Here is a 23,558-nt window from a genome sequence, read left to right on the forward strand (position 1 = left end):
GTTTACTCTTTTTAAATCATAATAACAACATAAAATATCCAAATGACCCTGATCAATAGTTTACATACCCTGGTGATTTTGGCCTGATAACATGCACACAAGTTGACACAAAGGGGTTTGAATGGTTATTAAAGGTAACCATCTTCACATGTGATCTGTTTGCTTGTAATTAGTGTGTGTGTATAAAAGTCGATGAGTTTCTGGACTCCTGACAGACCCTTGCATCTTTCATCCAGTGCTGCACTGACGTTTCTGGATTCTGAGTCATGGGGAAAGCAAAAGAATTGTCAAAGGATCTGTGAGAAAAGGTAGTTGAACTGTATAAAACAGGAAAGGGATATAAAAAGATATCCAAGGAATTAAGAATGCCAATCAGCAGTGTTCAAACTCTAATCAAAAAGTGGAAAATTAGGGGTTCTGTTAAAACCAAACCACGGTCAGGTAGACCAACTAAAATTCCAGCCACGACTGCCAGGAAAATTGTTCGAGATGCAAAGAAAAACCCACAAATAACTTCAGGTGAAATACAGGACTCTCGGAATGTGGTGTGGCTGTTTCAAGATAATGCACAATAAGGAGGCACTTGAAGAAAGATGGGCTGCATGGTCGAATGGTTGCCAGAAGAAAGCCATTACTACACAAATGCCCCAAAGTATCCTGCTTACAATACAACAAACAGCAGAGAGGCAAGCCCCAAACCTTCTGGCACAAAGTCATTTGGAGTGATGAGACCAGAACTTAGCTTTTTGGCCACAACCATAGTCAACAAGGCCTATGATGAAAGGTACACCATTCCTACTGTGAAACACGGAGGTGGATCGCTGATGTTTTGGGGATGTGTGAGATACAAAGGCACAGGGAATTTGGACAGAATTGATGGCAAATTTAAAGCAGTATGTTATCAAAAAATACTGGAGGAACATTTGCATTCATCAGCCAGGAAGCTGCGCATGGGTTGTACTTGGACATTCCAACATGACAATGACCCAAAACACAAGACCAAGTCGACCTGTCATTGGCTACAACAGAATAAAGTGAAGGTTCTGGAGTGGCCATCTCAGTCACCTGACCTCAATATCATTGAGCCACTCTGGGGAGATCTCAAATGTGCAGTTCATGCAAGACAGCCCAAGAATTTACAGGAACTGGAGGCTTTTTGCCAAGAGGAATGGGCAGCTTTACCATCTGAGAAGATAAAGAGCCACATTCACAAATACCACAAAAGACTTCAAGCTGTCATTGATGTTAAAAGGGGTAATACACGGTATGAAGCACTGGGGTATGTAAACTTTTGATCAGGGTCATTTGGGTAGTTTCTGTTGTCATTATGATATAAAAAGAGTAAACACTGTTGATTGATAATAAATGGCTTCAGCCAAACACGAACCATGAGTGGAAGAAAAGTTTTTGTGTTATTTATCATATTCTCTTAAAAATGGCCAGGAAATCATAAATTCTGCCAGGGTATGTAAACTTATGAGCACAACTATATATAATAGTCAATTGATAGATTTTTTTGCTATTCAGTACTGCACTACTTTAACTGGTAATTTCGCAGTCATGCAACACTGTACCAAAACGTATGTAATTTTTTTCACACAAATGCCGCGTACACACGATCAGACATTCCGACAACAAAACTGTGGATTTTTTTCCGACGGATTGTTCGCTTAAACTTGTTTTGCATACACACGGTCACACAAATGTTGTCGGAAATTCCGAACGTAGAACTCGGTGACATACAACACTATGACAAGCTGAGAAAAATTAAGTTCAATGATTCCGAGCATGCGTCAAAATGATTCCGAGCTTGCGTAGGATTTTTGTGTTTTGAATTGGGTACACACAGTCGGAATTTCCAACAAGAACTATTGTTGTCGGAAAAATTTAGAACTAGCTCTCAAACATTTGTTGTCGGAAATTCCAACAGCAAATGTCCGATGGAGCATACCGTATTTGCCGGCGTATAACACGACTGGGCGTATAAGACAAAATATAAAGAAAAATGTGGCGCCAATAAAAACACAAATGCCCTGTAAGGCAGTATCAGACTCAACAAAATCAATGAGACTTGGACAGTGAGTACATATGAAGAGATCAAGGAGACTCCCCCACAATCAGGTGAGTACCCGGATCAATAAATCGTGAATAATGAGTGTATCGACTCAAACCACATTTCCAATCAACAGGGAAGTGAAATCCACAATGTAAAAAACTGTGCACATGAATGAAAACAAGTAACTGTGATATTCATAAAGTGTCAAAGTAGAAAAGAACAATGGTTGTCATGAACCATGAAGTCCCATTTAGTGCATATAAATAATTTGTATGCATAAAGTTTATACAGTCCCAGGGAACATCAATCTTTATGGTAAACGGTGTATTATCTCCAGACAAAATCAGCAGTAGAAATAAATAAGTTGTACCCTTACCGGATGGAGTAGACCCACATCTCACCATACGGTGGGGGGTCTTCAAAGCTTGCGTAGGCCGATTGCCTTACAGGGGTAACTCTCCAGACACTCCTAAAGCGCTTTTCCGGTAGGACCTTTCCACTCTGATTGAACCAGGGATCTGGAACTGGTGACAGTGATGATGATATTCCTGGAGGTAGTTGGAGTTCTCAGGGGATCCAGTGTACCAGTATAAATTAAAAAGAAAAGAAAAAACACCTCCTCATCGCATAAAAAATGTATTAAAAATTTTCAAAAATAAGGATAAGCTCCCAAAAGTCTCAAATAAGGGATTCTCAATAAACCATTATCACACCAAAAAAGAAAGCAGCACTGCAAAAGCAATCTTAGCATCAAGGCACACACACTTCAGAGAAGGATAAAAGTAGCTGTGCGCAGTGTGGGATGGATATGATCAGATGCCCGACCGGTTTCGTATCAAAATACTTCTACTGGGGTGCATATCTGAATCATCTTCTCCCCCTGCGCTTTAAATACCATCTCTACTTACCCCCATAGGACCAGCACTCATCGTTAATGGCGTGCGTTCCAATTGCTGGCATTTCCGGTAGGCGTGCGCTCCAGGCGCCCGGAAATGACATCTATTCAATCCAATGGTTAAAAAACCCCTGTCTTTCCTGTGTATGTTACAAGCGCTCCAGGCGCCCGGAAGTGACATCTCCTGTGTATCAGCCCATCAACATGATCTCCCCTCAGCTCCCCTCCCTTCCAGGAGGATGAGCCAATCAGCACCAGTCCCAGCATGTGTGAGTCTAGAGAGGCGGAGCGCATCATAGGCCGACGTTAGCCCCGCCCCCTCATGACACAGCTCCATAGTAAGGAGATATGCAGACGTTGTGCCCGTGTATAAACACAACAGCACCTGCAAATTAGTGCGTGGAGGAGGTTCATTGATCTATAATGGATCACAGGGCGATCAGTGGAGATGTAACAGGGAAAATATCAGAGGAAAAGGGAACATAAAGGATGGCTAGAACATAGAGACATGTATGGAGGGCCTCCTGGTGGTGGGAATTGGTAAATGAAATTACCATACCACCTATATTCATGGGCTGCTACATAACACAACTCTCATATGTAGGCGCCATCTAGTGGTCAAAAACGAAAATGATGAAAAAAATGACCATTTAAATCGTCCCATATTATTAAGCTATTAATAATCTATGAAAATTAAAATTAAAAATTACTTTTTGGATTGTAGATGGTGTCCTGGGAGTAAGTAGAAAAATGGAAAGATTATTCAAAAAACAGAAAAAATATATAGAAAAAATATACAGTGACTTATAAAATTCCAATATGTTAATACTGGTCATATAAATCAGGACTGGTTGATGAAGGAGTTGACGTCCCACTCCACATTAAGGCCGTGGGGGACGTAACTCTTCAATTGGTAGATCCAGAAGACCTCAAGCTTTGATACACCCCGAACACTGGGCTCACCTCTCCAGTGAGGAACGAAGTGGTCAATAACCTGAAAGGTCGTCCCCTCAATTCTTTTATTATGCTGTTCAAGAAAGTGCCTGGGTACAGTATGTTTTGTGCACCCCTTCTTGATTTTGGCTATGTGTTCCCCTACCCTTATGGTGAAACTTCTAATAGTGCGGCCCACATATTGTTTCCCACAATGACAGGTAATGAGATACACCACGTGTTTGGTGGCACACGTGGAAAATATTTTCATGGGGAATACAAAACCGGTTACTGATGATGTAAAGCTAACTGTTTTTCTCTTATTAGAATTATGTAAGCATACCTTACACTTTCTACAAGGGTGATAGCCTTTGGATAAAGGGAAAAAGGAAATTTTTCCTGGAGGGTCTGGTATATTTGGCGCAAGTTGATTTCTTAGAGGGACAGCCCCTCTATAAATCACACCTGCTTGTGCAGGAAGAACCGGTCCCAACAAGGGATCATTTTTCAAAACTGCCCAGTGTTTTTGAATGATACTTTTAATTTGTCTGTATTGGGTGGAAAAAGTGGTGAAGAACGAGTGTTTAAATTTGTTATCTTGTGCTATTTTAACCCTTTCCACAGTTAATGTGGACCTATCTACTGTAGAGATTTTCTTAATTTCTTCTTCTATGGCCAGCTTACAGTATCCCTTTTCCACAAACCTTTCTTTCAAAGTTTGTGCCTGGACCTTGAAATCATTTAAGTTAGAGCAGTTCCTTCTTAGTCTAAGCATCTGGCTACGGGGCACCGAGCCTAGCCAGGACGGGTGATGGCAACTGTCCTGTGGGATGAACCCGTTGCGGTCCGTGCTTTTGAAGTATGTCCTAGTTTTAAGTTGATGGTTTTCAACAAAGATTTCAAGGTCAAGGAAGTGTATACTTAAGGGACTCGCCTCATAAGAGAGACAAATCCCAACTTGATTGTCATTCAAGATAGTCATGAAGGTATCAAGGGAGGTACGATCCCCTTTCCATAGGAGGAGGATGTCGTCTATATATCGAGCCCACAGAACGATCTCAGGTCGCTCTAGAGCATAGACGACATCCTCCTCCCATTTGGCCATAAAAATATTAGCCAGACTGGGGGCAAACTTGGCCCCCATGGCTACACCTTTCTCTTGTAGATAAAAGTCACCTCCGTACCAGAAATAGTTGTGAGAAGTTGCGAACCTCAACAGGTCCATGATGAATAACTTCTGTATCACAGGAATAGTTTCTACTCTATCCAAAAAGTGGTCAACAGCTTGAAAACCTAAATGATGGGCGATACTGGTGTATAACGAGGCCACATCAGCTGTGACTAATAAAAGGTCCTCCGTATAGGGTACCTCTTGTAATTTGGCGATAGTGTGTCTGGTGTCCTTCAAGTAGGAGGGTATACTTTTCACAATAGGTTGGAGATGGTAGTCTATGTATTTCCCTACTCTGGATGTTATTGAATTAATGCCACTTACAATAGGCCGCCCTGGTGGACGGGTACTATTTTTGTGTACTTTGGGCAAGTAGTACATGACTGGTATACGCGGAACCTTAGGCACAAGGTAACTCTTCTCTTTATTGTCCAATATTCCCTTTCTAGCCCCCATATCAATAAGTTTTTTCAAAGAAACCTTAAATTTAGAAGTGGGGTTCGAGGGTAATTTAATATATGTGGAACTGTCCCCCAGAATATTATACATCTCTTCGTTATAAGCAGTTTTGTCAAGAACCACTATCCCTCCTCCCTTGTCCGCAGGACGGATCACCAGATCCCTCCTTTCACATAATGTCTTTAATCCAAGTTTAATGTTAGGGTCAGAATAATTCCTTTTGACAGGAAGTTCTTCCAAATCTTTGATGACTAAATCTCTGAACACTTTGACACTAGGTGCTATTGGACATGAAGGGTTAAAGAGGGAAGGGTTAGAAAGCCCCGTATGTATAATCTCTGTAGTAACCTCTGGGAGACTCGGTCTACAGGGATTGGAAATAAAATACCTTTGGATATTCATTTTTCTCACGAACTTTTGTACATCAATAAAAGTATTAAATTTATTGAGAGTATCTTCCAAATCTACTACAGAATATATTACATTATCAACCAACTTGAGGAATCACTTAGAGAAGGAAGAAAAAGACCAAAAGAACAAAAAACAGAAGAAGTATACAAGGGATTTTGCTGATTATAAGGCCGGGTCAGTATTCAGCTGGCAGGCCAAAATAAGCGCTGATTCCAATGTCAATGCTTCCAATTTGGAAATGGAGGTATCACAGCCCTCCACTAGTGAGGCCAAAGTCCTTTCCTTTTCACAACCATCTATGACTCAGGTCTCTATGCCTAAAGACATGAGACAAAACACCACTGGAACAGGGCCTAGAACTCCCAACTATTCCAATGGTGGTCCCCCACCCCCAAATAGGGGAAGGGGTAAAGGTATGAAAGGGAAACCACAAGGTCATAAAGAAAGATCAAGAGATAGATCCTACCATGATCGATCACCTTACAGGAGAGAGGATTATTTTGCTTACCCCCCTAGATCATACGGTACACCAGGTGGACCACGTACACCTCGATATGATTATCCATCTAGGACCCACGAGTCCCATTATGGTTATATGGGAAGGGATGACGACCATTTTGATCGACCACCCTATAATTATAATCAAAATCTGCCCAAGTCCACCCACCCGGGGGATTTTCACAGGGGACCAGAGAACTTCCCCAGGGGAGACGAACGAAACGGGGGACGAGAGGGGGGAGGAGGGCCAGGAAGAAAAAGGAGAAGAGTATAACATTGGCGGGAATTTTTAACTTAAGTTCAGCTGAATTTACCAATGCAGAGAAAGTGGTTTTAGACAAGGGCTTAAAATTTGTCCCATCCAGAACTCTCAATAAATTTAATACTTTTATTGATGTACAAAAGTTCGTGAGAAAAATGAATATCCAAAGGTATTTTATTTCCAATCCCTGTAGACCGAGTCTCCCAGAGGTTACTACAGAGATTATACATACGGGGCTTTCTAACCCTTCCCTCTTTAACCCTTCATGTCCAATAGCACCTAGTGTCAAAGTGTTCAGAGATTTAGTCATCAAAGATTTGGAAGAACTTCCTGTCAAAAGGAATTATTCTGACCCTAACATTAAACTTGGATTAAAGACATTATGTGAAAGGAGGGATCTGGTGATCCGTCCTGCGGACAAGGGAGGAGGGATAGTGGTTCTTGACAAAACTGCTTATAACGAAGAGATGTATAATATTCTGGGGGACAGTTCCACATATATTAAATTACCCTCGAACCCCACTTCTAAATTTAAGGTTTCTTTGAAAAAACTTATTGATATGGGGGCTAGAAAGGGAATATTGGACAATAAAGAGAAGAGTTACCTTGTGCCTAAGGTTCCGCGTATACCAGTCATGTACTACTTGCCCAAAGTACACAAAAATAGTACCCGTCCACCAGGGCGGCCTATTGTAAGTGGCATTAATTCAATAACATCCAGAGTAGGGAAATACATAGACTACCATCTCCAACCTATTGTGAAAAGTATACCCTCCTACTTGAAGGACACCAGACACACTATCGCCAAATTACAAGAGGTACCCTATACGGAGGACCTTTTATTAGTCACAGCTGATGTGGCCTCGTTATACACCAGTATCGCCCATCATTTAGGTTTTCAAGCTGTTGACCACTTTTTGGATAGAGTAGAAACTATTCCTGTGATACAGAAGTTATTCATCATGGACCTGTTGAGGTTCGCAACTTCTCACAACTATTTCTGGTACGGAGGTGACTTTTATCTACAAGAGAAAGGTGTAGCCATGGGGGCCAAGTTTGCCCCCAGTCTGGCTAATATTTTTATGGCCAAATGGGAGGAGGATGTCGTCTATGCTCTAGAGCGACCTGAGATCGTTCTGTGGGCTCGATATATAGACGACATCCTCCTCCTATGGAAAGGGGATCGTACCTCCCTTGATACCTTCATGACTATCTTGAATGACAATCAAGTTGGGATTTGTCTCTCTTATGAGGCGAGTCCCTTAAGTATACACTTCCTTGACCTTGAAATCTTTGTTGAAAACCATCAACTTAAAACTAGGACATACTTCAAAAGCACGGACCGCAACGGGTTCATCCCACAGGACAGTTGCCATCACCCGTCCTGGCTAGGCTCGGTGCCCCGTAGCCAGATGCTTAGACTAAGAAGGAACTGCTCTAACTTAAATGATTTCAAGGTCCAGGCACAAACTTTGAAAGAAAGGTTTGTGGAAAAGGGATACTGTAAGCTGGCCATAGAAGAAGAAATTAAGAAAATCTCTACAGTAGATAGGTCCACATTAACTGTGGAAAGGGTTAAAATAGCACAAGATAACAAATTTAAACACTCGTTCTTCACCACTTTTTCCACCCAATACAGACAAATTAAAAGTATCATTCAAAAACACTGGGCAGTTTTGAAAAATGATCCCTTGTTGGGACCGGTTCTTCCTGCACAAGCAGGTGTGATTTATAGAGGGGCTGTCCCTCTAAGAAATCAACTTGCGCCAAATATACCAGACCCTCCAGGAAAAATTTCCTTTTTCCCTTTATCCAAAGGCTATCACCCTTGTAGAAAGTGTAAGGTATGCTTACATAATTCTAATAAGAGAAAAACAGTTAGCTTTACATCATCAGTAACCGGTTTTGTATTCCCCATGAAAATATTTTCCACGTGTGCCACCAAACACGTGGTGTATCTCATTACCTGTCATTGTGGGAAACAATATGTGGGCCGCACTATTAGAAGTTTCACCATAAGGGTAGGGGAACACATAGCCAAAATCAAGAAGGGGTGCACAAAACATACTGTACCCAGGCACTTTCTTGAACAGCATAATAAAAGAATTGAGGGGACGACCTTTCAGGTTATTGACCACTTCGTTCCTCACTGGAGAGGTGAGCCCAGTGTTCGGGGTGTATCAAAGCTTGAGGTCTTCTGGATCTACCAATTGAAGAGTTACGTCCCCCACGGCCTTAATGTGGAGTGGGACGTCAACTCCTTCATCAACCAGTCCTGATTTATATGACCAGTATTAACATATTGGAATTTTATAAGTCACTGTATATTTTTTCTATATATTTTTTCTGTTTTTTGAATAATCTTTCCATTTTTCTACTTACTCCCAGGACACCATCTACAATCCAAAAAGTAATTTTTAATTTTAATTTTCATAGATTATTAATAGCTTAATAATATGGGACGATTTAAATGGTCATTTTTTTCATCATTTTCGTTTTTGACCACTAGATGGCGCCTACATATGAGAGTTGTGTTATGTAGCAGCCCATGAATATAGGTGGTATGGTAATTTCATTTACCAATTCCCACCACCAGGAGGCCCTCCATACATGTCTCTATGTTCTAGCCATCCTTTATGTTCCCTTTTCCTCTGATATTTTCCCTGTTACATCTCCACTGATCGCCCTGTGATCCATTATAGATCAATGAACCTCCTCCACGCACTAATTTGCAGGTGCTGTTGTGTTTATACACGGGCACAACGTCTGCATATCTCCTTACTATGGAGCTGTGTCATGAGGGGGCGGGGCTAACGTCGGCCTATGATGCGCTCCGCCTCTCTAGACTCACACATGCTGGGACTGGTGCTGATTGGCTCATCCTCCTGGAAGGGAGGGGAGCTGAGGGGAGATCATGTTGATGGGCTGATACACAGGAGATGTCACTTCCGGGCGCCTGGAGCGCTTGTAACATACACAGGAAAGACAGGGGTTTTTTAACCATTGGATTGAATAGATGTCATTTCCGGGCGCCTGGAGCGCACGCCTACCGGAAATGCCAGCAATTGGAACGCACGCCATTAACGATGAGTGCTGGTCCTATGGGGGTAAGTAGAGATGGTATTTAAAGCGCAGGGGGAGAAGATGATTCAGATATGCACCCCAGTAGAAGTATTTTGATACGAAACCGGTCGGGCATCTGATCATATCCATCCCACACTGCGCACAGCTACTTTTATCCTTCTCTGAAGTGTGTGTGCCTTGATGCTAAGATTGCTTTTGCAGTGCTGCTTTCTTTTTTGGTGTGATAATGGTTTATTGAGAATCCCTTATTTGAGACTTTTGGGAGCTTATCCTTATTTTTGAAAATTTTTAATACATTTTTTATGCGATGAGGAGGTGTTTTTTCTTTTCTTTTTAATTTATACTGGTACACTGGATCCCCTGAGAACTCCAACTACCTCCAGGAATATCATCATCACTGTCACCAGTTCCAGATCCCTGGTTCAATCAGAGTGGAAAGGTCCTACCGGAAAAGCGCTTTAGGAGTGTCTGGAGAGTTACCCCTGTAAGGCAATCGGCCTACGCAAGCTTTGAAGACCCCCCACCGTATGGTGAGATGTGGGTCTACTCCATCCGGTAAGGGTACAACTTATTTATTTCTACTGCTGATTTTGTCTGGAGATAATACACCGTTTACCATAAAGATTGATGTTCCCTGGGACTGTATAAACTTTATGCATACAAATTATTTATATGCACTAAATGGGACTTCATGGTTCATGACAACCATTGTTCTTTTCTACTTTGACACTTTATGAATATCACAGTTACTTGTTTTCATTCATGTGCACAGTTTTTTACATTGTGGATTTCACTTCCCTGTTGATTGGAAATGTGGTTTGAGTCGATACACTCATTATTCACGATTTATTGATCCGGGTACTCACCTGATTGTGGGGGAGTCTCCTTGATCTCTTCATATGTACTCACTGTCCAAGTCTCATTGATTTTGTTGAGTCTGATACTGCCTTACAGGGCATTTGTGTTTTTATTGGCGCCACATTTTTCTTTATATTTTGTCTTACAGTTTTTCCATGTTGTGTCGGCAGCCTTACACACTATATTTTTTTACCAACACATTGTAATATAGCGCACTATTATATATATTTTTTCACTGGGCGTATAAGACGACCCCCTAATTTTCCAGCTAAAATTTTGGTTTTGGGATATACTCGCCGTATAAGACGACCCCCTTCCTACTAGTCTGTCTGGAAGCTGAGGGGTAGCCAGAACAACCACTGACAGGAAAAAACACTGACAGGAACATGCTTTATTCAGCCCATTGCATGCCTCACTGTGCCATCAGCATGCCTCACTGTGCCATCAACATGCCTCACTGTGCCATCAACATGCCTCACTGTGCCATCAACATGCCTCACTGTGCCATCCCATGCCTCACTCTGCCACCCCATGCCTCACTGTGCCGTCAAAATGCCTCACTGTGCCATACCTTTGGTCCTGTACTGCGGGCGTCCATTATTCAAAAGCCGCGCCTTCTCTTCATGCTGTTTCGTGATAGGCGCCTGTGTTCCGCCTATCAAGGAGGTCCTCTCGTCCGAAGCCGAGGATGAGAAGACATCCATGATAGGCAGAACACCGAACAGAGGCTCTGCTGGAAAACCAAGTGTTCCACCTATCACGAAACACCACAAGGAGGAGGCGCGGCTTTTAAATAATGGATGCCCGAGGTCTGGTCCCGGCGTATAAGGCGACCCCCGGGTTTTGAGGCAAGTATTTAAGCCCAAAAGGTCGTCTTATATGCCGATAAATACGGTACACACGATCGGATTTTCCGACAACAAGCTCACATCGAACATTTGTTGTCGGAAATTCCGACTGTGTGTATGCTGCAAAATAGAGCTTTCTTTTGGTGGTATTTGATCAGCACTGGGGTTTTTATTTTTGTTACATAAACAAAAAAAGACAGAAAATTTGGAATATATATATATATATATATATATATATATATATATATATATATATATATATATATATATATTACTTTCTGCTAATAAACATATGCAATAAAAAGATTTCTGCATACATTTTGGCCAAAATGTATTCTGCTCCATTTCCTTGTTAAAAAAAATACTGGAAAACAAATATATATATATATATATATATATATATATACACACACACACACTGGATTTTTTATTTATTTTTTATACTACTAATGGCGGTGATCAGCAACTTATAATGGGACTGCAATAGTGCGGTGGGCAATCTGATACTAGCTGATGCTGAGGGAACTGCCACTGACTTCACCAGTGACATTAATACAGTAATCAGTGATCTGTCGCTGTACTAATGACACTGCCTGGGAACGGGTTAACATCTAGGGCGATCAAGGGGTTAAATGTGTTCTTAACAATGTGTATAATGTATGCTGCTTTTTCTACTAGATCTCTCAGTAAAGCAGGGACGAGAAACTGAAAAATTGCTCCCTGTGTGTAGAGCTCAGGTTTTTTTTATCAACAGAGAGCTTTGGGCTGTGATTGTACACAGCCGATCAGCAGGTCCCTTGCTGACAGGCTCCAGCTGTGTACAATTGTACACAGCAGGTGCCGGGTAGGGGGTGCACATCAGCATGTGATAAACCTGTATATAGGCAGTGATGTACTCTTTGCCTACACTTTCCTCTTGACCACAGAAAATTGCGGGAAAACAAATATATATATATTTGCCGACCTGCCGTCATTATTCTGCGTCAGGTCGGCACAATCCCGCAAGCCATCGTAGCTGTACATCGGCTCTTTTAAGCGGGATAGCAGGCGCCCACTGCACTGTGGGGGTGCCGATGCTCGTGACCGGCGGACGCGATGACCGATGGCCATGCGCGATCGTGGGCACGAGAGGAAGAACAGGGACGTGTGTGTGTAAATATACACATCCCTGTTCTGTGAGGAGAGGAGATGCAGATTGTGAATTCCTAATGGCTAGAAACCACAATCTGTCATCTTCTATAGTGAGTCCCCTCCCCCCACAGTTAGAACACACATTGGGTAACACAGTTAACCCCTTGATCGCCCCCTAGTGTTAACTTCTTCCCTGCCAGTGAAATTTTTACAGTAATCAGTGCATTTTAATAGCACTGATCACTGTATAAATGCCAATGGTCCCAAAAAATGTGTCTGATGTGTCCGCCATAATGCCGCAGTCCGGATAAAGATCGCTGCTATTACTAGTAAAAAAAATAAATAATAATAATACAAATGCCATAAATCTATCCCCTATTTTGTAGACGCTACAACTTTTGCGCAAACCAATCAATATACGCTTATTGTGATTTTTTTTTATTACCAAAAATATGTAGAAGAATACATATCAGCCTAAACTGAGGAAAAAAAATGCTTTTTTTAAAAAAAAAACTATTGGGATATTTATTATAGCAAAAAGTAAAAAATATTGTATTTTTTTTTTCAAAATGTATGCTCTTTTTTTTGTTTATAGCACAAAAAAAAAATCGCAAAGATGATCAAATACAACCAAAAGAAAGCTCTATTTGTGGGAAAAAAAGCGTTGCACAACCGTGCAATTGTCAGTTAAATCAACACTGTGCCATACCGGAAACAATGGCCTGGTCATTGAGCAGCCAAAAAAAAATTTCCGGGGCTAAAGTGGTTAAACTGATGCCATCAAAGCTAAAGCCAGTTAACACATACTCTAAAGAGGAACTTTTACTAGAGCCTGTGAGCAGGCAGGCTATTATCAAAGAAGAAACAAGAAATGTCTCTTCTGCAATAAAGTACACCTACTTGCCTGCTGACAGTCTTCTGCAGCATGTAAACTGAGCTGTGCATGCAGCTGACTTGGCCAGCACTGTCCCTGTATGCTGGAATGACTGACTCCTGTGCATGCGCAGGAGTTACATCATCCAACTCTGGCCCATGGAGATGCCTGAAGACTCGGGGAGAGGTTGTAAGCACCGACAAGGGACCCAGGCCATTAGAGAGAAGGTAAGTATAGTTATGCTTTAAGTGTTAAATCAATTCAGAAAAAAAAAAAATCAGAGAATTGAAGGACCATTAAGTCAAGGGTAGAATTGTTGGTCACTGTAGTACGTAGATTGTGATTGTTCATAAATCTAAAACAATTTTATTACTGCGTTTTACACAATCAATTTCCTCTGTTCCAGGTGCTGACGTTACAGTCACAGATCGAGAAGTAGCTTTGGAATTTCTAAAGACAAATGTTCATGATAATCTTCCAGCAGATCTTCTACACAAAATTTCTGTGAAACCACTCGAATGGGGTAAAGGATTGGAGAATTTCTCAACGTTTGATGTCATAGTAGGAGCAGATATCATCTATCTGGAGGAAACCTTCCAAGATCTGCTGAAGACTATTCTCCATCTAAGTTCAGAAAATACTGTTATCTTATTGTCGTGTAAGCTTAGATACCAACGTGACCATGAGTTCCTGGACATGATGAGACAACATTTTCAAGTGGTTCAGGTCCTTTATGATGAGAAAGTTGATGTCCATATTTTTAAAGCGATGAAGATAGGTCTGAGAGAAGAACTTTAATGCAGAAAAAGATTATTATATGAGGCAAAGGTGTACATTTTCATTAAATAGAATCTGTTAAGTGGCACAGCTAAAGCTCCCATCCAAAGCCGGAGACTGCCATTATGTGATTTTCAGAAACTGTGCTGTTTCCAGGGCAGAATAATACAAAGCCAGGATCCTGCCCTAAAACTAGCATTGCTTCTGGAAACTGACCTATAATACTGGACTGAACCGAAAAAAAAAAAAAAAAAGCTATCTTGACTGGTTCTCTTAAGGCCCCACTGGACATTGGCTGCATGGCATTTTGCAAGTTTTAATTTAAGTATATGGATTACATGTTGATATTTTTCAGTCTTTACCACTTGAGATCCGCGCTATAGACGAAAGACATCCACAGCGCGGCTGTCAAGTGACGGGTGGACGTCCCTGGACGTCCTGTTTACATTCCCCGTGCGCGCCGTTGGGGGCGCGCAGCGGGGAAACACTGTGCCCGGCGCATCGCTGGGAATCCGATGCGTGTGCCTGGAGGCCGCGATGTCCGCCAGGTACCCGCGATCGGTGGTGACAGCAGGGACGTGGAGCTCTGTGTGTAAACACAGAGCTCCACGTCCTGTCAGGGCGAGAGGAGACCGATCTGTGTCCCTTGTACATAGGGACACAGCATCGGTCACCTCCCTCAGTCAGTCCCCTCCCCCACACAGTTAGAACACACCCAGGATACACATTTAACCCCTTCCTCCCCCCATTACTGTTAACCCCTTCACTGCCAGTCACATTTATACAGTAATTGGTGCATTTTTATAGCACTGATCGCTGTATGAATGTGAATGGTCCCAAAATTGTGTCAAAAGTGTCCAATACGTCCGCCGCAAAATCGCAGGCCTGACAAAAAAATCGCAGATCGACGCCATTACTAGTAAAAATAAAAACATAAATCTATCCCCTATTTTGTAGGCGCTATAACTTTTGCGCAAACCAATCAATATACGCTTATTGCGATTTTTTTTTTTTTTAACAAAAATATGTAGAAGAATACGTATCGGCCTAAACCGAGGGGAATTTTTATTTTAATTTTTTTTAATTGGGATATTATTACAAAAAGTTAAAAATATTGTGTTTTTTTTTTCAAAAATGTCTTTGTTTATAGCGCAAAAAATAAAAATCGCAGAGATGATCAAATACCACCAAAAGAAAGCTCTATTTGTGGGAAAAAAATGATAAAAATATAATTTGGGTACAGTGTTGTATGACCGCAATTGTCATTCAAAATGCATCACCGCTGAAAGCTGAAAATTGGTCTGGGCACGAAGGTGGTTTAAGTGCCCAGTAATGAAGTGGTTAAGCTGCAGTTGCCATTTTTTTTTAAATAAACTACGATTTTTTTTAGTTTGGCCTCAATGTTGCACTGTGCTGAATGTATATTATTGTACCGTTACTTTGACTTAAAATGTTGCACTATGTAAAAAATGTTCATAAAAAAATAAACATCTAAAAGAATATATATATTTACATACACACGCTCTGTATACATTCACATACATACACTCTCCACTTCAGAATTCTTTCATAGGGTCACACTTATTTTTAAAATGTGTACTTTTGCATATGATGTCACCAGGTATATCAAAGGGCTATGGACTCGTTTTAATTTTTGCAATACTTCTCTGTGTCTGAACATGGACATACCTCCATTGGCCATTTGCTCCTTTTGAAGACCATCATCCATTCTACAGTAGCTGATTACATTACAATCTAGTCTAGTTTGAATAGATAACAATAATCTAGAATTTGTGTGACCTTTTTGATACCTCTGAGAAAGGGGTGGTATAGTACAGGTATACATGTTTTTGAAATGATGACAGATGAAATATGTATGTACAGTGAATATAAAAAGTCTACACACCCCTGTTAAAATGTCAGGTTTCTGTGATGTAAACAAAATGAGACAAAGATAAATCATTATAGTGAGGGACGTGGCAGCAGCAGGTGAGTGGATGCTCGCTAACAGGCGCTGCCATGGTGGGTCTGAAATGACAGGTGCTCTTGAAATGTAAGGACTCTTTCTTGCTGGTAGTTAGAATCTTTTAGGTAGATTCAGAAAGAGTTAGGCCGGCTTATCAGTAGATAAGCCGACCTAACTCAGAATCTAAGCCGACGTATGTTTAAGTGTATGCTCAAACAGAGATACGCTTAAACATATCTAAGATACGACGGCTTGCGCCGTCCAATCTTAGATTGCAATATTTTGGATGGCCGCTAGGTGGCGCTTCCATTGCGGTCGGCGTAGAATATGTAAATGAGGGCATACGCCGATTCACAAACGTACGTCAGGCCGACGCAGTACTTTTACGCCGTTTACGTAAGAGATAGGCTGTCTAAAGTTAGAGCTAGGCCCTAGTGGAATAGTAATGTCAAGTATGGCCGCCGTTCCCGCCGCGAAATTCGAAATGTTTACTTTGTTTGCGTAAGTCGTCCGCGAATCGGGATTTACGTCATTTACGTCCACTTCAAAATCAATAGGCGTACTTAGCCGCAATGCGCACTGGGAAATGTAGGCGCCCGGCGCATGCGCAGTAGTCGAGAGCGTGAGGTCAAGTCTCATTGCCATTAAACACGCCCCCCTCCAACCCATTTAAATTAGGCGCCCTTACGCCCGCCGCGTTTACACTACGCCGCCCTAAGTAAGGAGGTAAGTGCTTTGAGAATCATGTACTTGCCTCTCTTACTTAAGGCGGCGTAGTGTAAACACGCTAGGCTACGCCGCCGCAAATTAGCGTGCCCCTACCTGAATCTACCTATTTAATATTTGCAAACAAAACTAAAGTTTCCTATTTAGAACAATAAGCCGTCTGATCAGTAAAAGCGCAATATCAGAACCAATTTTAGGTTAAAGCGGTGTTCCACTCATTGAAATGTCAGCAGCTACAAAAAGTGTAGCTGCTGACTTTTAATAAACATACACTCACCTGTCCCACGGTCCAGCGATGCGGGCGCATGGAGCCCCGCTCCACTCCCCCTCCTCTCCACAGTGCCGGCATTGTTACTGTGGGCGCCCGGCTGTGGTTTCACAGCTGGGCACGCAATGCGAATATGCGAGCTGCACTGTGATTGGCTGGGCAATCTTCTGGGACCTGTGACGTGTTCCAGAAGATTGCAGGGAAGGGAGAGAGGTGATCTTTCTTCCAACACCTTGGCACTAGGGAGGAAGTGGAAGCCTATAAAAACCCGCTCCTTCCCCAAAAAAATGACATGCCAAATGTGGCATGTCAGGCGGTAACCTACACTTAATGCGGAAGTTCCATTTTTGGGTGGAACTCCGCTTTAATCACACATAGAGAACTACTCAAATTCTATTATTTAATGAAAACAATAACATTATATTACATATTCTTGTATTTGCTTAAAGAAAAAGCGCCTCCAAGTGCAGTATGGGTAAACCATTTAATGATAAGGCAAAAGTAAAACTACTCACAAAAGAAATGGAAAGTCTGTGTCTCTGGAGTGCAGCTGACAGCTCGTGCAGGTGGAATCCAGCATTCACAGCCTCTGAGAACAGCAGGGAACTCAGTCATCTCCGATCTCTCCTGTGTTTCCTGCTGTTTCCAGAGGCTGCAAATACTGGAATCCACCTGCACGAGCTGTCAGCTGCACTCCAGAGACACAGACTTTCAGGAAAAAAACACACCCGGTTCCTGCTGCAGGATTACTACTACAATGCTTGTATTCATGCTCCTTTTGGGACTAGTATTACTTTTGCCTTATCATTAAATGGTTTACCCATACTGCACTTGGAGGCGCTGTGCATGTTTTTCTTTGTTGCATTGCAGGAACTGCTTCTAGCTCTTTAACAACTTGCCGACCAGCCGCCGTCGTTTTACAGTGGCAGGTCGGCGCCCCCGACTCCCGTGCGTGTGCCCGGCGGGCAAGATTGCCGCCGGGCACACGCGATCGCTCGTTAAACACACAGCTCCTGGTCCTGTCAGGGAGAGAAATGCTGATCTTCTGTTCATACAATGTATGAACAGAAGATAGGTCATTTCCCCTAGTGAGGCCACCCCCCTACAGTTAGAACACACCCAGGGAACATACTTAACCCCTTCCCCCGCCCCCTAGTGTTAACCCCTTCACTGCCAGTGTCATTTTTATAGTAATCCAATGCATTTTTATAGCACTAATCGCTATAAAAATGACAATGGTCCCAAAAATGTGTCAAAAGTGTCCGCCATAATGTCGCAGTACCGAAAAAAAAACGCTGATCGGCGCCATTACTAGTAAAAAAAAAAATATTAATAAAAATGCCATAAAAATACCCCCTATTTTGTAAACGCTATAACTTTTGCGCAAACCAATCAATAAACGCTTATTGCGATTTTTTTTTTTGACGAAAAATATGTAGAAGAATACTTATCGGCCTAAACAGGAAAAAAAATGTTTTCTCTTCCGTTCATGGATGGACACAGCAGCCTTTGACCTTAGGGTTATATCCGCTTCCTTCAGGAGAGTTAGGCAGAAAAAAAGCACTTTAAGTGTTAACAACACTTTCCTCAGTGCAGCTCCTCCCAGGGGGTGTGGTTCCCCGGGTATAACCCACACCCTGCCTCAGCAGCCCCAGTTTATTTCTGCCTAATGTCAGGAGAGGACAGGCACTCTGGAGTCCCTGTACTCTGGAGATTTTTTTGCGATTTTTTTTTTTTTTTTTCACTTTTTATTGTTTTATTCCTGCATTTTTGAATCCTGGGATTCTTCTATCAACTGCCGACTGGGTGACAGGCTGGGTCTTGACTTTTGTAGTCCCCCCATGTTTGGCCATCGAGCGTGTGGCGGCCCTCAGCTCAGCTCTGGGTCGTCCACGACAGGCCCCATTGCTCCAGGGGCAGCCGGGGAACTACATGTTCCAGGACACACATATGACCGGTCACTATGGCCTTGTCACAGTGTGTCTGACAGCCATGCCGTTAGTGGACGTTGGTTCTGTCTGGGATACCTCCAGTTGGTGGTCGCAGGATGGGTAAGTAGTGGCCCCTTGCCCTGGCAAGGTGGTATGGCTGGTGTTTTCCCTGGGGAGGTCGACTGAGGGTCCGCCCTGCTTTCCTCTCTCCCCTTTTCCTCTCCCTTCTTCCCCATACTGGGTAGAGGCTGTGAGGGGGGGCCTCCTGGGGTCTCTTATTGCCACCGGGGTCCGTGTGTATGCGTGGGGCTGTTTTTTACTGTGCAGGTGTTACTGTGTGCTGCGTCACTGGGGTATTTTAAACTGCGCAACGGCCGCCATTTTGCCGTGGTCGCGTTTTACATAGCTCGGCCATTTTCTTGTAGCCCGCTGGTGTTTTTTTCCTCAAACGGCGGCCATCTTGGATTTCTCTTGGCCTCGTATGGCTGTTTTAGCGCTGCAAAAGACCGCAAATCTCCCTTTTTTTCAGCTCATGCTGCACCGGGTGGGGTGGTGAGTTCCCTGGGGGCCTCTACTTCTGTTTTTAGCAGCCAGGAGGTGACCGGTGGGTGGTTCTGCTTTGCAGTATCGGGTGACACAGCAGTGGGGCATTATGGAGCCTGAACCTGGTACTTCTGCCCCAAACATGCCTGAGTTAACCCTTGATGCCTTTACCCTTGCCACATCTGTTGAGGCAATGTTGGCTGTTCTGGAGGCGTTTCTCGCCAGATTTGAAGCGGCTAGTGGCCAGAAGGGGGGTAAAAAGCACCCCCTCCCTGAGCCTGCTTCTGGGGATGTCTCTGACTCAGAATCAGGCCCTACTATTGCGTCGGGCTCTGGTTCTGTCATGTCAGAGGATGCGGACAGTGAGGATGACTCTGCGGACAGTGAGGATGACTCTGCTTCAGGGTCAGTTGCTGATAAAGAATTTGTTGGGGCTTATTTCTGCAGTGCGTGATACTCAGAAACTTGAGGATCTGGCGGAGGCACCAGATGTGCCAGTCCCATTTGGGTTCCGCAAACCGCCGCGCACCACTAAAGTGTTTCCTTATTTGGACAAATTATTGTACAAGGAATGGTATACGCCGCAAAAAGTTTTTGCGGTTCCAAAATACTTTGCGACCCGTTATAATTTTGAGTAGGATTTTTTGAAAAAATGGGTCTCTCCTCTGTCAGTGGACCCTCCCGTGTCCAGATTGAGCAAAGCCACCACATTGCCTGTGGAAGGGGCTCCTGCCTTTAAGGACCCCGCAGATAGTAGAGTGGAGGCTGTGGCCCGCTCCATGTTCACAGTAGTGGGTTCGGCTGTGAGACCGGTTTTGGCCGGGACTACGGGCAAAGCTTTTGCTTCAGGAGCTGGAGGTGCAGGATGCTTCCGAGACCTGTAAGGACCTGGCCGAACAATTGGTTCAGGGTCTGAAGTTCGTCTGTGAGTCGGTCCTGGATACGCTTCCCTTGCTTTCCAGGGCCTCCGCCTATGCGGTGGTACTGCGCCGCCTTGTGTGGCTAAAATGCTGGTCTGCGGACCAGTCCTCAAAGAAGGCCTTAGTGGATTTGCCCTTTAAGGGTGACTGGCTTTTCGGGGCATCCCTGGATGACATAATTAAGGATGCCACAGGTGGTAAGAGCATGCTGCTCCCACAGTCTGGGAAGGGCAAGGAGCCTCGCCGTAAGCAAGGGCCCTCCTTTACTACTCCCAAGCATTTTTTTTGTGCGCCCAGTGCGGCGGGAAAAAGTTTGCAAGGTGCTAAGACCCCCGCTGCGAGGGAGAAGCGCACCTGGTACCGCAAGCCTAACAAGCCTGCGGACAAGCCTGCTTCCGCATGAAGGTCTGCCCCCGCCCATGTCTCGGGTGGGGGGCCGGCTTCGCAGCTTGGTTCGGTCCAATTCTGGACCTCAAGGCCCTCAATTGTTTTGTCAAGGTGCAAAAATTCAGGATGGAGTCGATTCGCTCGGTAATAGCAGCGCTCCATCAGGGGGACTTTCTGGCGTCCTTGGACATCATGGACGTGTACCTACATGTTCCTATATGCACAAAGCACCCAAGGTTTCTGTACTTTGCGGTCGGGAGGACCATTTTCAATTTGTGGCCCTCCCGTTCGGCTTGGCGTCGGCACCACGGATTTTCACCAATGTGCTTGCCCCGATACTAGCCCTGCCGAGACAGCGAGGGATCGCTATCGTGGGATACCTGGACGACCTTCTCCTGCGAGCTTCTTCAGGCTCAGAATTAGAAGAGCACGTGTCTATCACGTGTCGGACTCCAAGAGTTCGGCTGGCTTCTGAATGTCCAGAAGTCAGTGTTGTTTTTTTCTCAGAGACTGGAATACCTGGGACTAGTCCTGGATTCCGCTGAGGCGAGAGTTTTTCTCCCAACGGAGAAACTTCAGACTCTGCGATCTGCGGTACAGCAGTTGTCGACCCATAAGTGGTCATCTCTTCGATTCTGCATGAGGGTTCTGGGTCTGATGGTGGCCTCCGTATGCCCAATTTCACACCAGGGAGCTACAGAAGGAAATTCTGTCATGTTGTGATAAGCTCCCGTCATCTCTGGATTACCAGACTCAGTTGAGTCAACTGGTCAAGGCCTCCCTGGTGTGGTGGCTGACGTCTCCGGTGCTTCGGACCGGGTAGTCATTTCTGCCGTGCCACTGGACAGTGGTCACGACGGATGCCAGCCTCTCCGGTTGGGGGGCGTTTGGGGCACCCAATCAGCCCAGGGACGCTGGACTCAGGAGGAGTCCCGCCTTCCTATCAATATACTGGAGCTCCGAGCAATCAAGCTGTGCCTTGCTAGGTGGTCCCGGGATCTGCAGGGCCGACCGGTCAGGATCCAGTCCGACAACGCCACGGCTGTGGCGTACATCAATCATCAGGGAGGCACACGGAGTTCAGCTGCAGCAACGGAGGTCGCGCACATCCTTCAGTGGGCCGAAAGGTCCGTTCCGGTTCTGTTGGCCATGTACATTCTGGGAGTACAGAATTGGCAAGCCGACTTCCTAAGTTGCCAACCACTAGACCAAGGAGAGTGGTCACTTCACCTGGAGGTGTTTCAGAGTCTGTGCCGAAAGTGGGGCACTCCAGACGTGGACCTTCTGAGTGAGTGAGTGAATAACTTATATAGCGCAACACATGCGAACTGAATCGCCTTTGGGCGCTGATGCCGCTAGCGTCCCATCTCAATCGGAAGGTGCCACAGTTCGTGGCCAGGTCAAAGGACCCGTGGGCGGACACGTCAGATGCGTTGGTGGCGCCTTGGGGTCACTATCGCCTAATTTACGCCTTCCCTCCTCTGACGCTTCTTCCTCGCCTGCTGCGCAGAGTGGAAGCTAAAGGGATTCCAACAATCCTGATCGCACCAGATTGGCCGCGCCGCTCCTGGTACGCGGACATGGTGCGTCTGGTGGCAAACGCCCCTTCGCGTCTACCCCTGAGAGAAGATCTTCTGTCGCAGGGTCCGATCTTCCACCCTGCTTTACAGTCGCTGGCTTTAACAGCATGGCTGTTGAGAGCCAGGTGTTGAAGGACCGGGGCCTATCAGGCTCGGTGGTTTCTACCATGCTGTGTGCACGGAAGTCTACTTCACGGAGGATTTACCATCGTACGTGGAGGGCCTACATCTCTGTGTGAGGAGATGAGATTGCACCCCCGTACATACGTGGTGTCCCAAATTCTGCTGTTTTTACTGCGGGGAGTGGACCAGGCTCTCGCCTTAAGTACGGTTAAGTCAGATTTCAGCTCTGGCTGTTTACTTTCAGAGACCCTTGGCTGCGCACACTCCTTGGTGCGCACGTTTGTGCAGGGGGTCCAGCATGTGGCCCCTCCTGTGCGCCCTCCACTGCCCCCATGGGACTTGAATTTGGTCCTCTCTGTGCTTGAGGTCGCTCCCTTTGAGGACATTCGGAAGATCCCCTTCTTGACTCTGTCACAGAAGGTGTTTTTTCTGGTATCGATTACATCGATCAGACGGGTGTCTGAACTGGCGGCCTTGTCCTGCAAGGCTCCCTACTTGGTCATCCATGAGGCTAAGGTGGTGCTGCGGCCGCAGCCGTCTTTTCTCCCAAAGGTTGTTTCGGCTTTTCACATTGAGGACATTGTTCTTCCATCCTTATGTCCTCGGCCGAAGAACCCGAAGGAGGCCACTTTACATTCCCTGGATGTGGTTCGGGCCCTACAAGTGTACTTATTGGCTACGGCTCCGTTCCGGAAATTGTACTCACTGTAAGTGTCGGTGAATGGTCCTAAAAAAGGTCTGGCAGTCTCGTCGGCCACCATTTCTAGGTGGATCAGACAGGTTGTGCTTCAGGCCTATGGCCTAAAGGGGCGGGCGCCTCCCTTTCGGGTTACGGCGCATTCGACCAGGGCGATCGG

General features: G+C 44.5%; 1 protein-coding gene across 2 annotated transcripts in view; it reads left to right on the plus strand.

Moving 5' to 3' along the window:
* METTL21A (methyltransferase like 21A) overlaps nucleotides 1-14,694 on the plus strand; it is a 53,186-nt gene extending 38,492 nt beyond the window's left edge. For both annotated transcript variants that reach the window (XM_040357364.1, XM_040357365.1), the window contains exon 4: nucleotides 13,887-14,694. In XM_040357364.1, coding sequence (XP_040213298.1) covers nucleotides 13,887-14,278 — 392 coding nt within the window. In that variant the 3' untranslated portion in view covers nucleotides 14,279-14,694. The remainder of the gene's footprint in view (nucleotides 1-13,886) is intronic.
* Nucleotides 14,695-23,558: the final 8,864 nt, after the last annotated feature.

Source organism: Rana temporaria, chromosome 6 (genome assembly GCF_905171775.1).
Source record: "Rana temporaria chromosome 6, aRanTem1.1, whole genome shotgun sequence".
NCBI classification, from domain to species: domain Eukaryota; kingdom Metazoa; phylum Chordata; class Amphibia; order Anura; family Ranidae; genus Rana; species Rana temporaria.